Genomic DNA, 24,275 nt, shown 5'->3' on the forward strand with positions numbered 1-24,275 from the left:
TTAAAAACAAAAATTTACGAAAAAATAAAAACTAAAAAAACCATTTGAAAGAATTAAAACAAAAAATTCACTAAAACAAAGATAAAAACATATTTAAACTGTCAACGACTATTCTGAGATAACATATAATGACATATTTAAATGTACGTTACGATTTTGCTAATTGATAATAGAGAATATTTTTTAAGAGTTTTAAAATTTATAATGACTAAAAATAAAAAATAAATAAATTAAAGGACTAAAATCAAATTTAAGGATATTAAAGATACTTAAAATCTATTTTATCATTATTATTATTATTACTATTATTATTATTATTATTATTATTATTATTATTATTATTATAACAAAAATCTCAGTTAAATTTAAAACTTTAATCAATTGTATTGAGCACCTTTTGATGTGCATTTCAAAAGGTCGTGAAGAAACATATAAGAAATTCATGATATGTATGTCTCAGAAGCAATCAACAAAAAAAAAAACAGCAAAGGGGTTTTAGGGGAGGAAGGCGATCGCACGAATTCTGAAACATAATGGAAAATATTTATATGTGCAGAAGGTGGACAATCAACAACTGATCAGCATGCATTACAACTTTTCCGACACGTACCATAATAATCTGGAGACCCAATCATGAACACAGGATTTCGTTGGCATTCTCCCATGGCTGCCCAAGTGGGACAACTATCATCCTCATCAGTACATTCACCACCATCAGATATGTTTGAGACCTTCCCTCTACTAACTGATTTTGCATAGATGTATTTGATTGCAGACCATATATCCCCCTTAAGGACAGGGCATCTAGCATGGAAGCTACTCTTGTCTGGAGATGCACTTGGGTGAAGAGAGAAGAACAGAATTGCGTTCCCTTTTACTGGTTGGAGAATGTTAGTACTATTTCTACAATTTGACCAGGTGCTACTCTTGGGCTGAGAACACATTCAACATGATTAATAGTCCGTTTGTTTAAGATATTTTTTTCATGATTAAAACGTTATTTTTTTTTTATAAAGTAACTTCTAATTTTTATGAAAACCTCTAAAATTAAGTTACTTTTTATATATCCTAAAAATCACATTTTTCAAAAGCTGAAACAAACTGACCCTAAATAATAAAGAAAGCTCCGGAACAAAGTTAAAAATCAATAGCACAAAGAAGAAGAAATGAAATGGCCTTACCACTGACTCGGGAAAGAGAATTTGACCCCCTTGAGTGGCATTTGAGAGATATAAAACAACTGTTGCCATTAAAGATCCACTTGATTCCAATTTGGTTTTGTTTGTAAAATAATTTAAGTTACGACCCTCCTGCTCAAGTCCATAATGCATAACCTGCAAAGGTTTGCTGTTCTCTAGTGGAAATGATTATCAACAAACAAGACAATCATTTATTAGACTGTGTATCAGAGTATGAGCAGACAAATAATGATCTGGACTGACCAAATTACCTTTAGGAAGGAAAGTCCAAAGTGAAAGTCTTTCTTCAATCCTTGCGACGATATCATCCTACAACATAAAAATGTAGAGTATCATCATAACAATGCCCACAACACCATGCCTATGATAGAGATAAAGACAAACCTTATATGTTGTTCTTTAGGTGTTGCTGATGCAAAATACCAATTAAAGTTTGCGTTTTATTTTAATAAAATATTTGAATTTAATATTATCGCATATTATGGAGATAAAACTTAAATTTTGATTAATAAGTAACACCATCAGTACTTAAGGAACTGCACTTAAGTTTTGTCCTAATAATAAACTGTTCAGATCAAGCAGCAAGCATAAAACAACAACCAATTTCAGTGCATCGGCCTTAGAAAAAGAAATTAAAAATGACTTCAACCTTTCAAGTTAAGTATAATAGAAAATTAACGTAAAAGATCACAATACTTTTATATCAATATGGATATTTTTAAACTCATAGTTACAACCAATAGAACTGTTAGCAGTTAGAACATAGAAGGATATATGAAAAGATGCACTTTAAAAGACATATTTATTTTTCCACAATTTTGGAATAAACACCGATAGGTAAAGGGTGTCAGGAATTTTACCCAAAGCCCATGCTGAAGAGTGGCAGTATACAACCAGAAATATTGATATTTTATTTTAGATAGAGAAATTAATATCAATATTATTGTTGCAAAACTATAATTTAATTTGGGTTCTAAATTATGATTGATTGAGTTCAAAGGCTAAAAATTATCAAAGGAAAAATGTGGCAACAAGTAACATGATGAATATCGGACTTTTGAGCACTTGGTCAAAAATGATTTTGGTATTCAATTAAATAAACCTAAACTCAAGACTTAAGCTATTATTTTGAAAGAAATAAAAAAAGTGAGCAGGTTTTATTGTGTGAGGATAGTATTAACAGTAGTTAATAACAAAATTAGAGGGCTAAAACCAAAACATGCTTTGACATTTTTCTCTTTTGGATGTGTGGAGGGGGAAGGAAGAAAAGAATTTGGAAGGGAGGAGAAGGGAGGGGGAAGGAGAGTTAAACTCCTCCTATGTTTAATGTTTAACCTGAGAGGAGAGAGTGATGGGTTTTAATTATGAAAATAACATTATTGTCCTTTATATCTTTTATTCATAATATTTTATCTTTTTTATTCTTTTCAAAAAATACAAAAAATTAAATATTTTTCTCTCTTTAAAAATTGATATTTTTATTTTTTATAAAATTTAAAAAAAAATACATAAAAAACTAACATATTTTGAAAAAAAAAAAAAAAAACTATTTTCTTACTGTTCTTTTCTTTAAAATTACCATCACAATTTTTTAAGAATGAAAGTAGGGATAAATTAGTCGTTTTAAAATTTTATTTAAAAAACTCCCATATCGGAAGAACTCAAAAAACCAACATTAGGAGAGTTTTTGGGATTTAGAAAAAACTCCATACCTTTCCTCTCATAATTAACTTCCAAACAAGAGTTAAACCCTACTAACGCTTTCCTTTTCCTTCTATCCCCACCTAAACATGAAACCAAACATAGCCTTCCTAATAGAACAAATAGTCAAATTAGTCATAAAAGATATAGCATTGGTTAAATTAGTCCTTCCCTAATGGAAATTGTCTTGGGTCCTTGAAACTTTTTTGGCCAAATTAGTCCCCAAATCATGAATCTCAGAGTCATTATTAGCTTAACTGACTAATCAACCTAAGACTTATTTAACTGACTAATCAACCTAAGACTTAAGCTATTAAGTGAAGGCTTAGTAATATATATCGAACTTACAAAGGCGCAGCTAAAGCTGACAGGAGAACTGAGAACAGTTTGTATCTCTAACAAAGTGCAAACAAAATTATTTATCATTCACAAACTTCACATTGGCCTAGTTTAAATTATTCTTAAAGTAGTCAGCATTAGGAATATCCACTAGGCAAGATTTTCACAATTCCAGAAACCCACACACAACATTTCACAATCAGCAAAAAGTTGAGAACAATGAACAACATGAGAAACAACCAAAACAAAAATCCTTAATAAGCAAACATCTTTGAAAACGTATGGAGAAAGTTTAAACTCACTTCTACATCCAAGGGGGTTTCAACCGCCTCTGAAAGGCCATTATTCCCTGATGATTTTTCCTTCAAGGCATATGCCTAAGTGGAACAAAAAATGGGGGGTTAAATTCAAAGACTAGCCCAAGAATTAAATATTTATGAAAACCATTGAAAGCAGAAACATATCATACCAAAGAAATAAGGTAGTCACACTCCCTGTCTGACAAAAAACCTCTGTATAGAAAGACCCTACAGCAACAGAGGCATCATCAAAGCTCGAAAAATTAAATGCAGTAGAAAAAACTGGCAAGTAAATAAGTAAACAGAAGATTTTTAAATCTTCATCATCATCAAAATCATTCAGTAATGATTTAAGGGAAAGTTCTAGAAAGTACCTGACCTTGGTTGCCAAGAAATTTGGACAACACGTGATGGGTCAATTCGGTTGGAATAATGAAATGAGTGCTCTAACAGCTGCAATTCAGTTTCCTGCTTGTTCCTTAATTCCTTCCTGCTGCTTAGGATACTTAACAATGACATCAACAATTAAAAAAAAATCCGGACTATACTGAGTATCAACAATAGTCAAATTAGTCCCAAAAGACAAAATCAGCCGTATTAGCCGAATGATGGGAATTAAATCCATTCCATGGTTCCTGAGTATCCATTATAGACTTCAAAATTCAAATTAATCCCAAATCGTTCAAATTCGTAATCGAGATCCATAATGTGAAAACTAGTTTAAGCAAAAACATGCATGCCTCATTATTCTCTTGGTCCTCATTTTACAAAATTACAATAACCACCTCATTATTCTTGATTTCCTATTTTTAACTATTTGTACAATGAAAGCAAACAAATTTATACTTTTTATCGGTAGAAATCTTTAAAAGTAGAAAACAAACAAAAACAAGGGAAATTTTCTTAATTATTCGCAAAAATGAAAGGAAAACAAAAGTCATCTCAAACCAGCAACTCCTGCACAAGTTTCAGAAACCTAAGGCATAATTTCCATTGTTAATCCGGACTATACTATTATTCGATTAGTAACAGAAATTTTGAAAACATTATTTTATTTTAGCCCCTAATTTTATGTTTCAAACTGTTATTATTGATATTTTTTTTAGCGTGAATATATAATAAAAATTAACAAATAATATTTTGCTTATTAAAATTATAACATTTAATATTTCCAACTCATTAAATCATGTTATATTGTATAATTTTTTTTATATGATTTTAATATATAGTTAATCACACTTTACAAAAATTGATATTAATATTATCCCTCACACTGTCACAAAGGGCAAAAATTTGTGAAAAAAGAAGGACATTTGTGGGATTTACCTATCCGAAGAAGAAGTGCCAATTACGGAGAACAGCAACAAGGTGAGAAGAAGGGAGAGAGAAGCCATTGAGAGATTTGTGAAGCGGTGGAAAACGGAATCGGAGATCAAGGCAACAGAAGTGCTTATGCAAACGCGAGTTCTTTATCTATCGATAATCTGTAATCGGAAATTTCCATTTTGCTGTGATGTGAATGCGATGTGATGCAATTCATGCCTTTGCTTCTCATTGCTGCTCGCTTCGGTGCCTTGCCTTTTCTTTTATTCCTTACCAAATTATCTCACAGTTTCATAATTATACTACTCTTTTCTTTTTGTATATCGCATTACTAGTTTGGATCGAATGCGTTGGAAAAGAAAATTAATTATATTTGTAATTAATTATTAAAAATAAAAATGGAAGAAGAGTTAATTAAAATATCAATTTTTTAATTATTAATTATTAATTTCAAAATTTTGATTATCTAAAATAACTTCTTCTTTTATAAAAAAAAAACCTTAATCAAAGTTGATTTTTTAATTATTATTAAACAAAAATAAACAGTACTTTTTAAAAAAATTTAATATAACTAAAAATAATCTTTTGCATGTGAGAAGAGGTCCTCCTTTGGCTTTTCCGCAGAAAAACACCGATTAAGTCTTTGAATCGAAATTAAATGTATAAATTTTACTTTGCATATTATATTATAGTTTGGTTTGTATGACAATCTTAATGACATATGATTAAGGTACTTTCATGCTTAAAATTTATAAAGTTAACATTTTTGTTTAATCCAATTAAAGATGGATTACATACTTTAAAAGTTAATCAAGTTAGAGTTTATTATAACTCATTTTTTACTATTATCAATCTATTTTGTTTATAAATAATTTAATTCTTTTTAAACCGATGTTAAGTGTTGCAGAGTAAAGAATTGTTAATATTTATCCTCTTCTTATATTTAGAAGCCACAGTAATTATCATCACAAGCATACAGTTAAGAGTTTCCATGGAGCACTAAAAAATTCAAGAAAATTTCAAAATTTAAACAATTTTAAATTATTCCATATTTAGTTATTATTTAAGTTTTTAAGTCAAACTTCAAGTTATGTTTTTCTCATATAACTCAAATATTTAAAAGATTTTGTTAAAGTTAGAGTTTAAGCATTTATAAATAGAACTTTTTATGAAAAAATATAAATTTATTATATTAAAATTATAAAAATAAAATAAATAATATTTTAAATAAATTTTTACTATTATTAATTATTGTGTTTGATGGCTAAGAATGAGATTAATAAAAATTATGTATAAAATAAAAAATTAACTATAATCGTATCAAAACTTTTTTTTTCTCTTAATTTTTAATGTGTGTATACAATTTTTGTTATATGAATCAAATATTTATAAAGGAAAAAGATCTTCTTACACTAATATAAATTTAAAAACATTTATACTGAATATTTTTATTTAATTTATAATTTATTTTTTTACTAACTATTAGATATAAATTAAATAAAAGACTCAAATTAAATAAAAGAACTTTTAAATGTATTAATGTGAGAAAATAATTTTTCATTTAAATACTTGAAACATTGTTGTTATTCCTAACAACCATATGCATGTGGGAGAGAAGGAGAAGAATAAGAGGTGACACAAGAGAAAGAGAAAAAAATGATAAATATAGAGAGAGCAATTCATTTATTCCACTTAAACTTCTCACTAAATTTGATAAAATTTTCAAATTCTTACTCTTTTATTAGGATTTTAATTTTTTTTATTTTAATTTATTAAAATTTCTCATTGAAATTCTTAAATTTTTGAATTCTTTAAAATTAAATATCTAAATAAAAATTTTAACCCATATAATTATAAATTCTTTCAAAAAATAACTACTCAATTAAAACATCTAATCCAAACACACTATATTTGGGAGAGAATTTTTAGGAAAAGAGTGAAAAAAAGACATATTTATACTTTTCAATTAAGATAATTATATATTATTTGTAATAACAAATTTATAATTAATACATTAATTTTTTTTTGTTAACATATCAATTTATATCTTTTATTTTAAAAATTATTATTTTTAAACATATTTATTTTAAATTAAAAAAAATCTTCCCCCTCCTCCAAAATTTCTATTCCCAAACAATCCTAAATATACAGTTTTTTTTTATTACTTAAAATAATAGTGTTTAAAATACAATAAATGAGTTGTTGAAGTACTGTAGTACTAGTTATTATTCACAATATATTCATATAATTATAATGTGTCGATAGCTCTGTTTTTTTTATTAAAAATTAATTCTGATCAAGCTAATAATAATTAAATAAATATTTTAATAAAGTTAAATAAATTTCTTATGCTTTCAATATTATAAATTTATTATTTATTCTCTCTTTTTCAAAAGTTATAATTAGTTGTTATAATTTTTTTTCTTTCTTATATTGTTCCTTTGTTAAACTCTTATCAAATTAAAAATTTATAATATTGAAAGTTGTTAAAAAAACACAAGCTTAAATATACTTATGGCCAATGTTTTAAAAGAAAAAAAATGTAGTCATTTTTAAGTACATATTTAATTTTGGTAGAGGAGAAAAACAATAGGAGCAAACTTGAGTGGGTTAGAATCTTCTCCATTCACTTGATGATCCATTGGGAACGGAAAAAAAAAAAAGAAAAATAGATGTATTTTATGCATTCCATAATATTTGTGAAACAAATAAAATATTTGTTTTGTTTTTTTTTTTTTTTTAATCTCCCAATGGACTATCTAAGTAAATGACGGGAAGTGTTTTCTAACTTAGGTGGGCACAAAAAGACTTACGTACACTCAAGAAGACCTGTGTTTAGGTAAATAATTCTATTAGAAAAGGTGGAAATTATGCCTCCAAATCGAATTTATGACTAGAAAATTACAGGGACAATCCCACAACAAAGGCCAAATTTTTGAGTTTTTTCCTCATTCATGTTAATAGCTTACTCTTAGTGCTGGGTTCAAATTCTCACAGAGCATAATATCAACTTCTAGGAGCCAAACTCACTTCCTAGGGTTTGACTGTAAATATGAATCTTGATTCCTAACAAGTTTCATGTTTGAGCTACAAATAGACCCACAAAAGAATGAAAGAATTTGCTATCCACAATATACATCTACAAGACTACTAAAATGACTTATTTAATGACTCTTTCTTGAGCAGAGGGTGGCCATGCTCCTCTTTATCAAGATGACGCTCAATCAATGCATCCCAGCTTTCATCCGCTGTACTTTTATTAGAAGACTCACCCTGTGATCTTCTTGAGTTCTCCTCTCCCTCCTCTTCATCAAAAGTGCCATATTCCGATGGTGGTGTATAAGCATGTGGAACATCTAATGTCTTGGCCCTTTGTAATGCTGCTTTATATTCAACATTGTGTCTTGTCAGCGTTTCCTGACGCTCCATTGATTGCCTTGCAGGGATCTCCATGGGATGATCTTTCTCCAGCATCAACTGCGGTTAACCGAAAACACAAGAGAAAGGTTAATTCTGGTTCATTAAATAGAATGCCAAATTGTGGAACATGATTTCTTATACTTGCATATTCATAGAAATTGATAAGTCTAGAAGAACAGCAAAAGGCAAATCAATTGAGCTCTTTGCTTAATTCATGAAACTACATACGAGAGTGAGACAAAGCAGAAGTATACATATTGTTATTTGGGTGCATTAGAACATACAACCTAATCAAGTACTTATTCAATATGTTCTTTTTGAACAGTAAGTTATGCAATAAATTTAATCATAAAATATATTGAAATAAGCTAAAGAGTTTATGAGAATCACAAGTTATTTCCATAAATTGTTCATAAGCTTTTTCAGACAGACCCTTTGTATCAATTTACAGATTCCTCATAATACATATACATGTATTCATATCATTTCAAATCTCAAGGGAAAGATATTGCGTCCACAGCCACAGTTAATTATGGTTTTCGCAGAGAGACAAAGAAACTAACACTTATCCCAATAAACAATTACACTTACATCCAGAGCCCTTTGAGCTTCTTTCTCTATCCAAATAATGGCATGATCAGATGTGGCATTACAAGAAAGAACTATATGTTCAAACCTTCCATCTACAGGCACTGCTGTCCTCACAACTGGGGGAAACCTTCCCATTCTGCTTGTAAAGATGTTCAGGAATTCAGATGAGGCCAAAAGAAAAGGCTGTATAAACATTTTTTTAACATGACCATGTTAACATGTTTTATCGTGCAATCAACAAGAGAATATGCATACGAGATATTTAAAAAAAGTAATCAAGTCTAAACTGAAACTTCCACAGAAAAAGTTAGAATTCAGCACAAGGCATAGGCTCTCTTTTGTTTTAACCATACCTAAAAGGCTTCCTTTCAACAATATGATAAAGGCGACCGGGCGCATAGAGTCTCCTTGGATCTTTGAGCATCTTCTCCTCTGGTATACATGTATCTCTCATGCACCTCAAGCATAATAGGCATGGTAAACTGCCAGCCACAGAAAACAATCTTTTATCACCACAAAATATCTCACCACATTAAAATTACACAAACAACGGTTTTGACCATGTGCTGGCATCACCTTTTCATAGAGTGTCAGTTACTAATGAAATTTTTTCCTCTACAAGCATACAGTTTCACTACTTAAGTTACAAGTGAAAAGAAAAAACCTTCAGCAAAACAAGCATAAACCTTATTTTTAAGGGGAAAAAGATTGCTTCACAAAAATCAAGGTTATATTAGTTTTGTTTCTTTTTTTCGAGTGGGGGATGAGGGGGTTATAGAAAATCAGGGTTAGTTACACATACAAGTCATTTAGAAATTTGGTGTGGGGAGGTGAAAGGGATTGAACATGTAGAATAGACTTTAGCATGCTAAAGTATATTCCATCCTTGAATTGACAGAAAGAAAGCCATAATTACATAGGTCCTCTTAGAACTAAGACAAATTTAAAGGCCAATAAAATTGAAAGCAAACTCACATTTTTATTCATACTAATAACCTTTAAATATAAGAAACTTTATAACTGAAAATTGATTCTAATTCTACTTATTGCTCTGGAAATAAATCATCCATCAAAGTGTAACAACTCATTAACACCAATAATTCCTATAATCAAAACTCATAAATTAAGAATTTTAATGAAATAAAAAATAATAATAGACACTGATTCAGATTCTCAATACTCCTTCTTGCATCAGTAGTTATTGACTCCAAGTTTCTTTCTCAAATTCTCAAACCATCCTTTTAGAAGCACCTTTGTAAAAAATGTTTGCTAATTGGTGTTCTATCTTGCAATATTCTAACAAAACTTCACCTTCTTTTTGAACTTCTCTAAAAAATACAAATTGGATATTGAAGCGTTTAGCCCTCTCATGAAAAATTATTAAAAATTGCAATTGTTGATTGATTATCTACAAACACCTATAATTTTCCTCAGCAAAGGCTTGATTAACAGCTGCAGTAGTAGTTATGAACTCTAACTCTGCTTTAGTTGATTGTGCCCAATATCTTGCTTCTTTGAGGCATAAGAAAACACTTTAGAACCAAATGTAAAGCAATAACTAGAAATGTTTTCATATCAGCCAATGAATATCTTCAATCATTATCAGAAAACAATAGAAATTAAATTATTAATTATATTTGAACCAAACTCCGTAACCAAGAGTTCTTTTGACATATTTGAGCACAGGTTTAGTAACTTGAAAATGCACTTCATTTGCATAATGTAAGAATTTAGAAATAACAATTACAACTTGCAAAATACCAGGTCTTTTTGTTATAAGATATATGAGACAATGATAAGACTTCTAAAATTAGTTTCATTAACATTTTCTACATCATCCTCTTTGCAAAACTTCAACATCTAAAACATTCAAATACCCACGGGCTTAGAATTCTCCATTTTTTGAGAATTTATTCTGCATATTCTTTTGACTAATACAAATTTCTTTCTCACCTTTTTTGACTTCCATGCCAAGAAAGAAAGTTATCTCTCTACAGACTATCATTTCAAAGACTTTCATCATATTTTTCTTGAACTTATCAACAAATACAATATCGCTTTCTATCACCAAGAGATTATCCATATATAAAGTAACAAAATATCATAATTCAAACATTGCACATAAAGAGTTGACTTACTAAAACTTTTGTGAAACTAATACTCATCAATCCTACTATACCAGGCATATAAAGCCTGGTTTAAATCATCCAAGGCCTTCTTTAGTAAATAGACTTTGTTTTCTTATTCTTTAAGTGCAAAGCCTTTAGGTTGCTCAACATATATCTCCTACAAATAACCATTGAGAAAAAGAAATTTTACATCTTTTTTGTGCTACAAAGGCAAAAACCCATCAGATTGTATCAAGCTGAGCAATCATAACAAATGTTTTGAAGAAATCAAGTCCAAATACTCGAACATATCCCTTCACTACAAGTCTACCCTTATACTTATTAATAGAACCATCTGCAAGGTGTCTTCTTAAAAATCCATTTAACACCTATAACATTGTTGTGTTGGATCTAAGAACTAATCCCCCTGTCTGGTTCTTCTCAATCATGTTAAGCTTCTATTGCATTAGAACAGTCCCGTTTGGATCTTTTTCTACTTGAGGAAAATCTGCAGATTCTAACACAACAACACTACACTTTTCATAAATATCAAAAAGTAATTTGGTTCCTCTAACAAGTGGGTCATCAACATTTTCATCTTTATCTTCTTTAAAAGAAATATTAGCAACTTGCTTCTGTTCATTTTTCTCTCAGCTCTATTGTTTATCTTTAGCAAAATAAAGATTTTTGCTTATTAGAACATTACCAATTTGTAATTGGAAGATTCTATAAGCTTTTGAAGTTGTGTTATAGCCAATGGAAATTCTTGCTTCTACCTTTTTATCAAACTTATTTCTTTTAACCTTTGACACATAAGTAAAACATATAAAGTTTTGAACAAAATGTTTATAGTCATACTGCACTTTATAAGGAGTTTTTCATTGGATTGCTTTTTTAGGAAGGTTGTTTAACTGCACTTTATAAGGAGTTTTTCCTTGCATTGCTTTTGTATGAAGGTTGTTTAATAGGAACACTGCTGTATTTATAACTTCATCAGCCCATAACTTCTTTGGAAGTCTTCATATATCAAATCACCTCCATTATTATTTTATTCTTCCTTTTACTTTATTTTGTTGTGATACTCAATCTCAACCTCTTCACAAAAGGAATTAAATTGTTTTGATGTGTACTATTTCTCATTAACAGACCTTAGAATCTCAATTTTACACCCAGATTGATTTTCAATCCAAGTCTTGAACATCCAAAACACTCCTGCAACTTCGTACTTGAATCTCAAGAAATAAATTCAACACATTCTTGTAAAATAATCAATAAAAACAATATAACATCTACTCTCTTTTAAAGACAATTCAAGTTGAAGTCATCCAAGGTTTGTGTAAATCAACTGTAGGTTCTACAAAACTCTCTAACTTGCTTGTGTAAATGACAACTTGGTTTGCTTCACATATTGGCACGCATTAAAACTACTTAAGTGATTTTTCAATGATGACAAATCTTTCACAATATTGTGTTTCTTCATGTTTAGCAATGCAACATGGTTAAAAGAACTCATTTTCTTGTGTCAAACTTCAATGACATTAACTGAGCTTGAAACAACAACTTGCATTTCTTCCATCAAATCTAAATTGAAGCTTTTTCCTTTCCTTTTTTGACTTTGAACAAATCCTTTCCACTTGCATCTTTGATCAAACAAGACTTTGTAGCCTTTTTCATGCAACTGGCCAACACTCAACAAATTTTTATTAATATCAGGTACATAGAGCACATCCGTGATTATTTTTATATCTAAGCAACTTTCAATTGCAACAATGTCATTTCTTTTCACATCTATGCACTCTCTATTGTCAATTATTACTTTTGAAATGGTAGTCTGATTCAACTTTTTAAACAATTCTTCATCATATGTCATATGATACGTGCATCCACTGTCAATCAACCAACTTTCATCATTGTTGCTAATGACAAAACAAGTTGTTACAAATAATTGTTTCTTCTCTTCTTGTTGATCAATCACGTGAGTCTCAATTTGAGGCTGCATTTTGTTTTTGCAAATTTTTGCAATATTACTAAGCTGGTTGCATTTGTTGCAACGTATATTAGGCCTCCTTCAACATCTAAAGTGAGGATGATTCCTCTTTCCATAGTGCTGACAAGGAAGATGATTTGCCTTTTCATCCTCTCTTTTATTGCCTTTGTTAGAACTCTCTCCTTTTTCTAAAGTTGCTGCCTTAAACCTTCTTTTTCTTTTCTTTGTAGCCATGACTGAATTTCAGTTTAGCCTGTAATGCACATTCAATCAAGCCTTCCTCACTCATGATCTCCTTTGTTCTTTGACTTGCAAAGCATACAACAATTATGCCAAAGTAATAATTGACAAATCTTTATAATTTTCCAAAAAGAAAATAGTGGATTCAACCTCTCAAGAACAGTTACAATAATTTTTTGAACAATTCTCATATCAAGAAACTCAATTCCAAACAACCTCACTCTATTGACAATGCTTAGAAGTTTGGCAAAGTATTCTTTCACTGTTTCTAACTATTACATCCGCTGCATCTCAAACTCTCTAATTAAATTTAGCACTTGTATACATTTGACTTTCTCATTTCCTTCATATTCCTACTTGAGAAAATCTCAAATGGCCATTGCTGACTTCAAAGTCATAATTCTGGTAAAAATTGTTAGAAAAACAACAGACAATAGGCAAGATTTTGCCTTTGATTTTTGCTTCTTTTTTTTTTTTCCTTATGAAACCTGATATGATTAAGCATTGGATTTTCTAGAAACTATCTAACTTCATAATCTTCTTCAACAGCCTCCCAAAGATCACTTGCATCAAGAAAATCCTCCATTTTAATTGTCCATTGATGATAATTCTCACCTTCAAAAACTGGTGGTGTTATGATTGAGTTATCAGACTGCATTTTCAATCCTAAATGTAAGTGTTTGGGTGTTTGGTGAAACTCTCAACCTTACCAAGTCCTTTAAGAACAAATAAGGCTTTGATTACCAACTGTTCGATCTAAAAGAAATTTAAAAGGCTATAAAATTAAAAACTAAAACTCACATTTTTCTTCATACTAACACAACCTTTAAATAGAAAGTCATAACTAAAAATTGATTCTAATTCTATCCATTAATTTGGAAATAAATCATAAATAAAATCATTCATGAATGTGTAACAACTTATTAACATCAATAATTTATATAATAAAAACTCATAAAGTAAAAATTTTAATGAAATAAACACTAATAATAGATATTGATTCAGATTCTCAACAAGTCCTTGAGACATACCAAAAAAGAGACTTAAATATATCTTCCAATGGAGTGGCTGTCCTTGGTAAGAAGTCATCCTGATCAAGGTAAAGAGTGATCAACATCATGGTAGTAGATTCAGTATCATCAAGTATAAGGAAACATGAAGCAAGATAAGATTTGCAATGCAGCTTATGCTCAAAGCAACTAGGCTAGTATATTATCTTAAGCATACACATAGTAAGTTTAAGCCAAATACTACTTATAGAAATAAATCATCAACTAGGTCATCATGCTCCATATGAAACAATCTTTGTCCAAATATTTGACATGTGTTGAGCAGACTAATACTCATGCAAGCTCTTGGAGCTTGTTTCTCTCTTAACACTTAAATGTGTTCATTCATCTCTCACTAAAAGTAGCTACTGTGGATATAATTGTTTTCAAAATACAGAGATACCATCTAGCACATAACCTTCCCACACATGATTTTACCTGAATGGTTACACTATGAGACATGAAAGTGTAAGTCATCATTAAGAAAACAAAAAAATCAATATACAGAATCTGTACTTCTGAGTCTCTGATAAACTGACAACAAAGTCAATAAAAAAGAAAAATCAATTTAAATTATGGATTATAATCAGAGGTTATTATCGATTTTCATCCCTTCACCCTGTTAGTAAGTATTTTCAATTTATGACTCTTAAATTTGGGTTGAAGCTTAACTCAACCCCAAAAGTTTGCTTGTAAAATGAGGATCGTTTTATTCTTTATAAATTCTTATTTGGCCATATGTATAATCAATGTGGGACTTCAACAGTAGCCATTCAAGTAAGAAAACGACAGCATTCAAAACATTTCTGTTGATTTCTTTCTATAAACAAGCCAAGAACTTCATACAAACATACATCAAAAGAAGCAAATTTAAAACAAACTACCTTCTCTTGACATCCACAATGTTAGATTTTTGCCTATGGGGCTGCCACTGATTGTAGCTTGATTCATAGAACGGATTGGATACTTGGATGTGTAGTCTCACAATCCAATAATTAGTTATTAGTAACCCAATTATTTTATATATGCTCTAGGTGTTTTAGATTTGATAAGGCATTAATCAAGGATTTACACAGTAGTCTTTAACCATCACCAGCCAAATTAAAACAAAAAAAAAGTTTGATAACTTGCCTGCAACACAACGGAGTTGATGACATCTGCATATCTGACTGCCAAATTCAGTGACATACACCTAGCAGGTGCAATGGCATAGCACCTGACCCGCTTCCTCTCAATATTTCCCAGTTTATGTTGATTCTGCACCACCACCAATGTCAGCATAGCTGCTACACCAGATCCAAGGGAATGACCAACAAAAGTTAGAGTGTAATTCGGATGCTTCTCTACCAACTCCTTCAAAATTTCGCATTCTGCATCCAAAACCCAGCCAGCAGCCTTCAACAACCCATTGTGAACATACCCCCCATCAAACTTTTTCTTCCCCAATCTGTTGTCCAAAAGAAGTGCATAATCACTCTCTTTTGCCAAATTTAGACCCCTGATGGCAAGAACTATATCAGCATGATCATGATCAAGATACAGTATATAGGGAGGAGCCCTACCACTGGTATCTTCATACGTCCTTTTGTGTATTAACCAATCAGGGTTAATTCCATAGCCACAAGGAGGTGCCCAAAGGGGGTGGCGAAGATCATCTTCGTACACCGCTAAAATATAGCGACAAAGGCGTGGTATAGGCTCAAATTCTTCTGCCGCAGCAAAGCCCCAATTCTCGCTGTCATGGCCTGCAGTATGAAGACATCTTTTCCAAGCCCAACGAGCGCAAGCCAGGCAGTACACACACTCAACAAGAGGAAGGCCACACAGGATTGACATTGTGCCTATAGCATATGCATGCTAAGCTATATATGCTGGAAACCAATATGGGTTTTGCACAAATTTCCTCAAGGCTGTGACTTTCTTATACGGTAAGAACATAAAAAATGGATATTGAATTTTAAACTTTTGGGTACAATATTATTCTCTTTCTTGTACAATAGACAGAATACCAATATACAGATTGTAAAGAATCGTAGATACATATACAACTAAAACATTTGAAAATTTTTACTATGGAGTGGAAGTTCAATTTGATTGACGGCTGCAGGTATCAATACGCAATTCAGTGACTAGAACTGTGCTATAACCACAGTGATCAGCAAAGAAACTAAAGGCAATAAACAAAAACTCTTAACTTCCTTGCAATAACAGTTGACTCTACTAGAACAGCAGATGCACATCAAAAGGGGATTGTAGAAATTATTACACAATATGAACTTAAACTCACAAAATTACATACACAAGGACTCAATAAATATCAAAATTGCGAGCAGGGATGCACTCCCAGAAACTAAAAGATGATCATTGATCAAGATCACAAATTTTGCATTGGACAAAGGGCACACAAGAAGAGCAAGCAACAACGAAGGAAAGGGAAAAAAGGACCAAAATTCAGTTTTGATTAAAGATTAAGGAACCCAAAAGTTCAAAGAAGAAACTTCGATCAACGGGTAGACAGGGTCGTAGGTTGTTAATTGTCATGGTCTGAAGAATAAACCTCGGAGGAGCTTGTAAGGTTTTATTTTTCTCTCTTTTTTAAATTTGGTTATGCATATGCTGAGCTGTAAACTTGGTATTATTCTATTATAATGCAGAATTTTCAATGGACAAAATTGGAAGCAAAGGAGAAAGGGTAGCCAAACCTGTAAGTCAAACGCTGACAAAACCCGTTGGGGTTTGGATTTTGCATTGCTGCAACGTAGGCAATGTGAGGGAAGCTCACGAGATGCCGCTTCGGATTATTTTTTTCTTTTTTATTCGGTCATCATATTAAAACTGTTTTTTCTTGACCAAGATGTTATAAATTAACTTGACTTTGATTTAGAAGTACTGATACAAAATAATTGTTTAAAGTTTTAGTAAACGTATTAGTTAAAAATTAATAATAATAATCTTCATCTAAAACTTATTTAAAATACATTAAAAAACATGCAAGTTAATGTATTTTGTTTTTCAATAGACACTTGTTAGATTTCGTTTTAATATTTATATCATTGATTTATATAATATACGGTAAATGAAACATTTAGATACACGTAAATAATATCATAGATATGATTAAAAGTAATAAAATTTTATTAAAAATATAAAAACATCCTCTTTATTATTATTATTAATTTTTAAAAATCAGCAAAAAAAAAATTTAAAATTAATATTTAAAAAAAACTAAGTATCACAAAAGTCAATTATTAATATATTTTTTATATTCAATAAAAACATCTACGCTATTAATTCTTTTAATTAAATTTATTTTTTTATTTTTTTATTTTATAAAAAATGTGTTTTGATAAACAAAATAAGAAGTATATAACTTAAATTAATTTACATATTTTTAATTATATTAAATTATTTAAATTCATTTTAATTAAAATTAATTTTATGTAACTAAAATTAATCAAATACCAAATGTTCGACTAATTTGGATTCAGTTGTTAAATTCATTCTCCAAACTTTTGATTCAATTACATTATTAAAATGTAAGCTTAATATTATCAATTATTCTTTCTATTTTAAAATAATAATCACTTTAATAAAAAAATTTGTGATTTTATAATTAAAAATTATTTATTATATTTTTTTGAAGTACATCCCTCTTTCTCTGCACTTTTTTAAAAACATTTCATGTTGGTATTTACATAATTAGGTTTTTTATAAATAAATATTAAAAATAACTAATTTTAAGAAACGAGTAATTTAATTCTATAGTTAGTTTTTTTTTATTCAAGAAAAATATTAACTTTCTTACCATTTTACAAAATTTTAAAATGGAAAATATTTTAGAATGAAATAAGTCGATTGAAGTAATCTCTTGTCAATTTACATATTGGGTGATGTGAAAGGCATGAGATTGGAAAATACTAAACACTGCAATTTACATATTTGTCCTCTAGGATGTGATTGGATTAAGAATAAATGAAATAGATGTGAGATTCATGAGTTGTTAACTAATAATTAAAAATAATGTCAAAAAGGAAACTATTTATTTCACCAAAAGTTATAAAATAATTCAATAATTCAATATATTTGTTAAGACTTCCATATATGAAGTTATTTATTTTGTGGGTTTTTTATAGTTTAAAAAGTTATTTGAAATGAAATGAAGAGATCTTGATCGTTATGTTCATCCAATTTTTTTTAAATTTGAGAATATGAAATATTTTTTATTGTTGATTAATATTTTTTAATTTTTAAATAATAAATAAAAATTTTATTTCCTTGTGTTATAAAATATTTAAATAATAATATAATAATTTTGTTTTGTTTTGTCTTGCATCATCTGACTTCATTCATCACATTAAATTCCATCTAATTTTGGAGCATAAGTAGATAAGATAAGTGGGTCAGTCTAAATAATTGCTAGTTATGATGACACTTTGAGTTTGGGGATACTCTTATCTGCCATTTTTCCAGAGTGATAATGTGCTATTCCGCACTTTGCAAGGGAAGTATCCACGTAGTGACATTGTGTCCGTACAAATATTATATATAATAAAGAGAGGTGTAAAAATATGAAAATATCATTAATATGATTAAAAAAACATTGTAAAAAATGTTAAAAATGATTATGTAAATAATATAACTTACAAATGCATCACATTTTTTCAAAATTGTATGAGAAAAAGGAATTAGTTAGTTTAATTGATATTCAACCTCTATTACATTTTAATATTTTTTTGTAAAAGAGATATATTAAAAAGCGCCAATAATAATTTATAAAGTGTTGATGCACTAACTCAATAAAATAAATAAATAAATAAATTATCTAAAGACATAAACAAATTAAAGGCATCATTTCCATCTTTTGTTGAAGAAGATATCTTTATTTTTTAAAATTAGAAAAACTTTTATTTAAGTGTCCTGTATTTTAATAATTGGCCCTTTCAACCTTATTTATATGGTAATTTATCAACCTTATTAGAAAAACCTTTAGTATGGTTCCTACCATGATATTTGATAAGTAATTCATCCACATAGTTATGACAAATGTTTGTTATACATTTCTTTAAATACATTTTCACTAACTACTGTAGCATAATTATATATATTATATTAAAACTTAATAAGAACTTTCCTATCGTTATTAAATAAAGTGGATCAAACCCAAAAAAAAAACATTATTTACTATTAATTATTTTTTAAAATATCAACACGTTTTTAAAAAAATCAAACATATTCACAAGGAAACTGATGTTTTTTAGAGAACAATTCAATAATAATTTATTAAAGTATATTTAAAATAAATTTTTTAAACAATATATTATTAATATTTCTCTCAACACTGTAAATGAATTAGCCAGATTTATTCGAACAAGAAATTACGACTATGGGCAATGACTTTGCCCCCAGGCCCCAACAAATTAGATCCTTAGAGAAAAAGCAAAAGGATAAAAAAAACCTTGTTGGATAAAAGCAAAAGCACATCTTACCTTGTGGGAAATTATGTGCATGGTTGAATTGATCTTGTTGGATAAAAAAAGAAAGTACAAAATAATAACTATTAATTAAAATACTTATCGTTAAAATTTAATAATTTATTTTATATATGCATTTATTTAATCACAATCTCTGCTATGGATGTCTTAATCAAGGATTATCAAAATTATTAAGTATAAAGAAATTATAATATTCATGAATTATGCAAATTCAACTTATTAACCACTAAGAACTTAGGTTTGGCAAGATTATTTTAGCTTCACTTTTAATTGCAAGTTTGAATGAATCTTAAAAAATACAATTGTATTAAATACCAACAATTTAACAAAAATATAAATTAATGTTTAATTATTTAAATCATTCAAACCTAATTTTCGCAAATTTAAAATAATAACTAGCAATTAGCTCATATGTATGTTTATTACATATTTAGTTACGATTTTATTTATTATATTTATTTGAAAATTATAAATTTTTTACAGATATAATTTCCTCAATTTAAATTTTATGAATCACAACTTAAGCAATTAACCATAAACTTAAAAGAAATCCACCATTCTCATCATCAAACATTTTATTTACAAAACTTAAGTCGTTTTTATATATATTAAATTTATTTGAAAATTATCTTATTCGCTTTATAACACGTGGGTATCTCTTAAATGATAATCGATAAAAAGAGTATTTTTCCAAAAATAATCCAATAAATAAAAAATATTAAAGCCATAAATGAAAAAGCTTAAGTTTAATTTATTTTAATTAAAATAAAAAACTTAGCAACGCTTTTTTTAACAAATTAAGCCTACACATCAACGACTTGACTCAATTACAAACCCAAACTAAAGTTAATCAACCCCAAATGTTTACTGCACCTATTGTTGCTAATGATTTCAAATGTTATGCGTATTAGTAGTACGGAATGAATGATTTGTTGAATCAAACGCCAAATAAGTAAACATGTAGGGAAGCTTGGATGAGTTCATAATCGCTAAGTTTTTAAAAGCTCGCTCATAATGCTACACAAAAATATGCTGAAACAAAATATGTGCTTAACCCTCCCAAAATAAATAGCTATTCACCACGGTGTATCTTTTGGTGTGCACTATGGATTGCAGACACATGCAAAAAAATGTTTTGTTAATTGCGAAAATATAATGTTTGCTTGAAAATGATTTTATCTCATTTCTAATAAAACACAATATAAACCAATGGTACATTCCATAAATCACATAATCTAAACAAGACAATTCTAGAAGCAAAAATGCACTAAATAATTAACCAAATAAAACTATGATAGTTTGTCCTTCAAAACATTGATCCGTCCTGTGAAGTTGGAATGAAACAAAACAAGACTTACTTCTTCTTATCACCAGCTCCACCAGCCCTGCACACAATTGAAGAGAAAAATAACATAAGAAGTCTACTTTCATGAAGTAACATGAGTTTTAATAAAACAAATGGTGTGCATGCATAAACACAAAGGAATGAAGTGCAACCTCATCTTTCTGAGAACGTTTGACATTTCCTCTCTCTTCTTCTTTGCACGTTTATGGGTTCCAAGCTTTCTCTTGGCAACTTTCAGTGCCCTCTTATCTTTCCCAACCTTGAGCAACTCAGTTATACGCTTTTCATATGGTGCAAAACCAGCAACCTCGCGAATGAGGTTCCTCACAAAGTGCACCCGCTTGCTTGTTTTCTGTTTCGGACAACATAATATTTAGGACCACATCAAAGACAAGCAAGCACAGACTATGAAATGGCAAACCCCTTCAACAATTTCCTTTCTTGCAGTATTTTATATATTTTTCCAAACCTATTAGATTTTAAAATAGGAAAATGTTGTTTTACAAATTATTAGAATGCATCTAGAACCATAACAAGCTGGATTCAGATAAAGGCTTCATAAATTAAACATCTAAATTTGAGCAAAAAAGTTCCTTCAATCTGCAAACTCAGATACACATAATGTAATTATCAGATCCTTTCCCGCTATTATGCATTTTTCTATATTGTGAACATAGAGTAAATAATTGCAGCATAAAGAGAGCTTAACATATTGATAAGAAATGCAATTAACTTAAACTAAACTAAATCCAATAAATAGATTACAACATAGAATCGAACAACGTAGCAATAATATATAAACACACAAAGTGACTATAATTGAGTGTAGCTAATTATAAGACTTGAGAAATCGGAATGTAACAAAAAGAGAGAAACATACCCCTTTGCGATCGGAGGGGCGAGGAGGAAGATCCTTCTTGGTAACAACGTGACCCTTATTCAATCCAACAAAAAGACCCGTACTTGGCTGTTTCGGAGCCATTTCCCTGATTCAAACAACAATCCCCAATTCAATAACCACACAACCATTTTCCACAATTCAAACATTCAAACAATAATATAATGCGAAAAAAACGGGGTGGAAGGCGCGAAAACAAAAGTGAAAGGAAGTGGCTTTAGGTACCTGTTGGAGCTTGGGGAAGAACTAGGGTTTTGAGAGTTTCTGCTTCGCGTTTTATTACGGACAAAAGAAAGAGAAGCCGCTCCTTGCCTTTTTTTAAGCAGATTAGTGAGTTGAGGTGACTTAATATTTATACTTTTTTTATCTTTAAATTATCAATTTTTTTTATCTCTACAAGAATGCAGCAATAAAGCTGGGCCCAAGCCTAAAAGTCCATAGGGCCTGTTTTGTAATGCCTCGAACCCAATAAACGGTCCATGAGCCGGCCCGGCAAGCAGCGGCTTCTCTTTCTTTTGTCCGTAATAAAACGCGAAGCAGAAACTCCCAAAACCCTAGTTCTTCCCCAAGCTCTAACAGGTACCTAAAGCCTCTTCCTTTCACTCTTGTTTTCGCGCCTTCGATCTCTTTTTTGTGGCATTCGATATTATTAACGTTGCTACTAGATTATTGTTTAAACCGTGGAAAATGGTTGTGTGGTTATTGAATTGGGGATTGTTGTTTGAATCAGGGAAATGGCACCAAAACAGCCAAGTACGGGTCTTTTTGTTGGATTGAATAAGGGTCACGTTGTTACCAAGAAGGATCTTCCTCCTCGCCCCTCCGATCGCAAAGGGGTATTTTTCTCTCTTTTTGTTACATTACGATTTCTCAAGCCTTATAGTTAGCTACACTCAATTATAGTCACTTTGTGTGTTTATATATTATTGCTACGTTGTTCGATTCTATGTTGTAATCTATTTATTGGATTTAGTTTAGTTTAAGTTAATTGCATTTCTTATCAATATATTAAGTTCTGTGTGTTTGCAATAATAAAAAATGCATATAAACAGGAAAGATTTAATAATTACATACTGTGTCTGTTAGTTTCGCAGATTGAAGGCACTGTTTTTCTCAAATTTAGATGTTTAATATATGAAGCCTTTATCTGCAGTCCTTTTGTTTACAACTTGTTGCGGTTCCAGACACATTCTCATAATTTGTAGATTAGCATTTTCCTATTGAAATATTCGAAAGATTTGGGAAAAGTTACTGGAAAGAAGGAAATTGTTGAATGGTTTTCCACTAGCACTGTAGGTTTGAATTTGATGTTCTGTGCTTGCTTGCCTTTTAATGTAGTCCTAAATATTATGTTGCTCAAACAGAAAACAAGCAAACGGGTGCACTTTGTGAGGAACCTCATCCGTGAGGTTGCAGGTTTTGCACCATATGAAAAGCGTATAACTGAGTTGCTCAAGGTTGGGAAAGATAAGAGGGCACTGAAAGTTGCCAAGAGAAAGCTTGGAACCCATAAACGTGCAAAGAAGAAGAGAGAGGAGATGTCTAACGTTCTCAGAAAGATGAGGTTGCACTTTATTCATTTGTGATTTGGCACCATTGGCATTCGTTTTACTGAACTTTTTATTATTACTTGATGAAAGTAGAATGTTATGCTATTATTTTTAATTTTGTGCAGGGCTGGTGGAGCCGGTGATAAGAAGAAGTAGGTCTTACTTGTTTCATTCCAGCTTCACAGGTTGGATCAATGTTATGAAGGACAAGGTGTCTTAGTTTTGTTTGGTTCAATTATTTTGTGTGTTTTTACCTCTAGAAATGTCTTGTTTAGGCTATCTGATTTATGGAATATACGGTCGGATTAATTGTTTTCTTAGAAATGAGATAAATTATCTTTTAAGCGAACATTGCATCTGGGCAGTTAACAAAACATGTTATTGTTTTGCATGTGTCTGCAACCCTATCCATAGTGCAACGCAAATGAATACACCCCAGTGCACAGATTTGTTTTGGGAATGGAAGTGGCTGGTATTATTATGTTGCCACAATGTATGGCCATTTATTTAACAAAAATTTGAAGTCATCTTTTTATATATGTTGGGAGAATTGGAGCTAGGATTTACTTACTTAATATCATCATGGAAAATGTCTCCTCACCCCCTCTTCTATCGTTTGAAGGTTTGAGACTCTCAATTCTCTAAGCAGCTACTTTATACCAGAACTCACGCTAGTAATAGTGGAACTTGGATCCTAACTAAGACATCCTTAAATTTGAATGGACAAAGTGGAA

At 30.0% G+C, this 24,275-nt stretch overlaps 4 protein-coding genes across 13 annotated transcripts; 1 reads left to right on the forward strand and 3 right to left on the reverse strand.

Moving 5' to 3' along the window:
* Positions 1-363: 363 nt before the first annotated feature.
* Positions 364-5,184, reverse strand: LOC113867033 (probable prolyl 4-hydroxylase 12). Of its 5 annotated transcripts, none has more exons than XM_027501953.1 (7): positions 4,865-5,184; positions 3,918-4,031; positions 3,709-3,766; positions 3,542-3,616; positions 1,451-1,508; positions 1,182-1,354; positions 364-932 (listed from the first exon to the last, which is right to left on the reverse strand). In XM_027501953.1, the coding sequence occupies exons 1-7, from the start codon at positions 4,930-4,932 to the stop codon at positions 579-581; spliced, it is 900 nt and encodes a 299-aa protein (XP_027357754.1). In that variant the 5' UTR covers positions 4,933-5,184; the 3' UTR covers positions 364-578. The 5 variants fall into 5 exon arrangements, 4 of the variants coding, with proteins under 4 accessions (XP_027357754.1, XP_027357755.1, XP_027357753.1 ...); XR_003505121.1 differs by having other exon boundaries at positions 501-932; positions 3,913-4,043; XM_027501954.1 differs by having other exon boundaries at positions 577-932; positions 3,918-4,028.
* Positions 5,185-7,786: 2,602 nt separating this feature from the next.
* On the reverse strand, positions 7,787-17,067 carry LOC113867032. 3 transcript variants are annotated; one of them, XM_027501950.1, is made up of 6 exons: positions 16,959-17,067; positions 15,388-16,127; positions 14,239-14,297; positions 9,226-9,354; positions 8,873-9,008; positions 7,787-8,338 (listed from the first exon to the last, which is right to left on the reverse strand). In XM_027501950.1, exons 2-6 carry the CDS (start codon positions 16,090-16,092, stop codon positions 8,012-8,014), a joined length of 1,356 nt encoding a protein of 451 aa, XP_027357751.1. In that variant the 5' UTR covers positions 16,093-16,127; positions 16,959-17,067; the 3' UTR covers positions 7,787-8,011. The 3 variants fall into 3 exon arrangements, with proteins under 3 accessions (XP_027357751.1, XP_027357750.1, XP_027357752.1); XM_027501949.1 differs by having other exon boundaries at positions 15,388-16,877; positions 16,959-17,061; XM_027501951.1 differs by having other exon boundaries at positions 7,994-8,338; positions 8,873-9,011; positions 15,388-17,061.
* Positions 17,068-20,802: 3,735 nt separating this feature from the next.
* On the reverse strand, positions 20,803-22,309 carry LOC113867569 (60S ribosomal protein L36-3-like). Of its 3 annotated transcripts, XM_027502961.1 has the most exons (5): positions 22,232-22,302; positions 21,974-22,087; positions 21,246-21,445; positions 21,107-21,133; positions 20,803-20,867 (listed from the first exon to the last, which is right to left on the reverse strand). In XM_027502961.1, exons 2-5 carry the CDS (start codon positions 22,073-22,075, stop codon positions 20,852-20,854), a joined length of 345 nt encoding a protein of 114 aa, XP_027358762.1. In that variant the 5' UTR covers positions 22,076-22,087; positions 22,232-22,302; the 3' UTR covers positions 20,803-20,851. The 3 variants fall into 3 exon arrangements, with proteins under 3 accessions (XP_027358762.1, XP_027358763.1, XP_027358764.1); XM_027502962.1 differs by having other exon boundaries at positions 20,803-21,133; positions 21,974-22,079; positions 22,217-22,309; XM_027502963.1 differs by lacking the exon at positions 22,232-22,302 and having other exon boundaries at positions 20,803-21,133; positions 21,243-21,445; positions 21,974-22,131.
* A 230-nt stretch (positions 22,310-22,539) lies between these two features.
* LOC113867799 (60S ribosomal protein L36-3-like) lies at positions 22,540-23,697 on the forward strand. Of its 2 annotated transcripts, XM_027503281.1 has the most exons (4): positions 22,540-22,570; positions 22,722-22,827; positions 23,356-23,555; positions 23,667-23,697. In XM_027503281.1, the coding sequence occupies exons 2-4, from the start codon at positions 22,726-22,728 to the stop codon at positions 23,695-23,697; spliced, it is 333 nt and encodes a 110-aa protein (XP_027359082.1). In that variant the 5' UTR covers positions 22,540-22,570; positions 22,722-22,725. The 2 variants fall into 2 exon arrangements, with proteins under 2 accessions (XP_027359082.1, XP_027359083.1); XM_027503282.1 differs by having other exon boundaries at positions 22,568-22,827; positions 23,356-23,558.
* The last annotated feature ends 578 nt before the right edge of the window (positions 23,698-24,275 follow it).

This window comes from Abrus precatorius, unplaced genomic scaffold, assembly GCF_003935025.1.
Source record: "Abrus precatorius isolate BTA unplaced genomic scaffold, Abrus_2018 Scaffold5, whole genome shotgun sequence".
NCBI lineage: Eukaryota > Viridiplantae > Streptophyta > Magnoliopsida > Fabales > Fabaceae > Abrus > Abrus precatorius.

Coding starts and splice junctions, on each gene's coding strand:
- LOC113867799 (XM_027503282.1), top strand. CDS start 22,726: ATGGCACCAAAACAGCCAAGTACGGGTCTTTTTGTTGGATTGAATAAG. Junction 22,828..23,355: donor GCCCCTCCGATCGCAAAGGG/GTATTTTTCTCT, acceptor TTGCTCAAACAG/AAAACAAGCAAACGGGTGCA. Junction 23,559..23,666: donor GTTCTCAGAAAGATGAGGTT/GCACTTTATTCA, acceptor AATTTTGTGCAG/GGCTGGTGGAGCCGGTGATA.
- LOC113867033 (XM_027501952.1), bottom strand. CDS start 4,932: ATGGCTTCTCTCTCCCTTCTTCTCACCTTGTTGCTGTTCTCCGTAATT. Junction 3,617..3,708: donor GTGACTACCTTATTTCTTTG/GTATGATATGTT, acceptor TGTTCCACTTAG/GCATATGCCTTGAAGGAAAA. Junction 1,509..3,541: donor AAACCCCCTTGGATGTAGAA/GTGAGTTTAAAC, acceptor TTTATGTTGTAG/GATGATATCGTCGCAAGGAT.
- LOC113867569 (XM_027502961.1), bottom strand. CDS start 22,075: ATGGCTCCGAAACAGCCAAGTACGGGTCTTTTTGTTGGATTGAATAAG. Junction 21,446..21,973: donor GCCCCTCCGATCGCAAAGGG/GTATGTTTCTCT, acceptor TGTCCGAAACAG/AAAACAAGCAAGCGGGTGCA. Junction 21,134..21,245: donor AACGTTCTCAGAAAGATGAG/GTTGCACTTCAT, acceptor AATTGTGTGCAG/GGCTGGTGGAGCTGGTGATA.
- LOC113867032 (XM_027501951.1), bottom strand. CDS start 16,092: ATGTCAATCCTGTGTGGCCTTCCTCTTGTTGAGTGTGTGTACTGCCTG. Junction 9,355..14,238: donor ATATTTAAGTCTCTTTTTTG/GTATGTCTCAAG, acceptor TGTGGCTGGCAG/TTTACCATGCCTATTATGCT. Junction 9,012..9,225: donor GTTGAAAGGAAGCCTTTTAG/GTATGGTTAAAA, acceptor CATCTTTACAAG/CAGAATGGGAAGGTTTCCCC.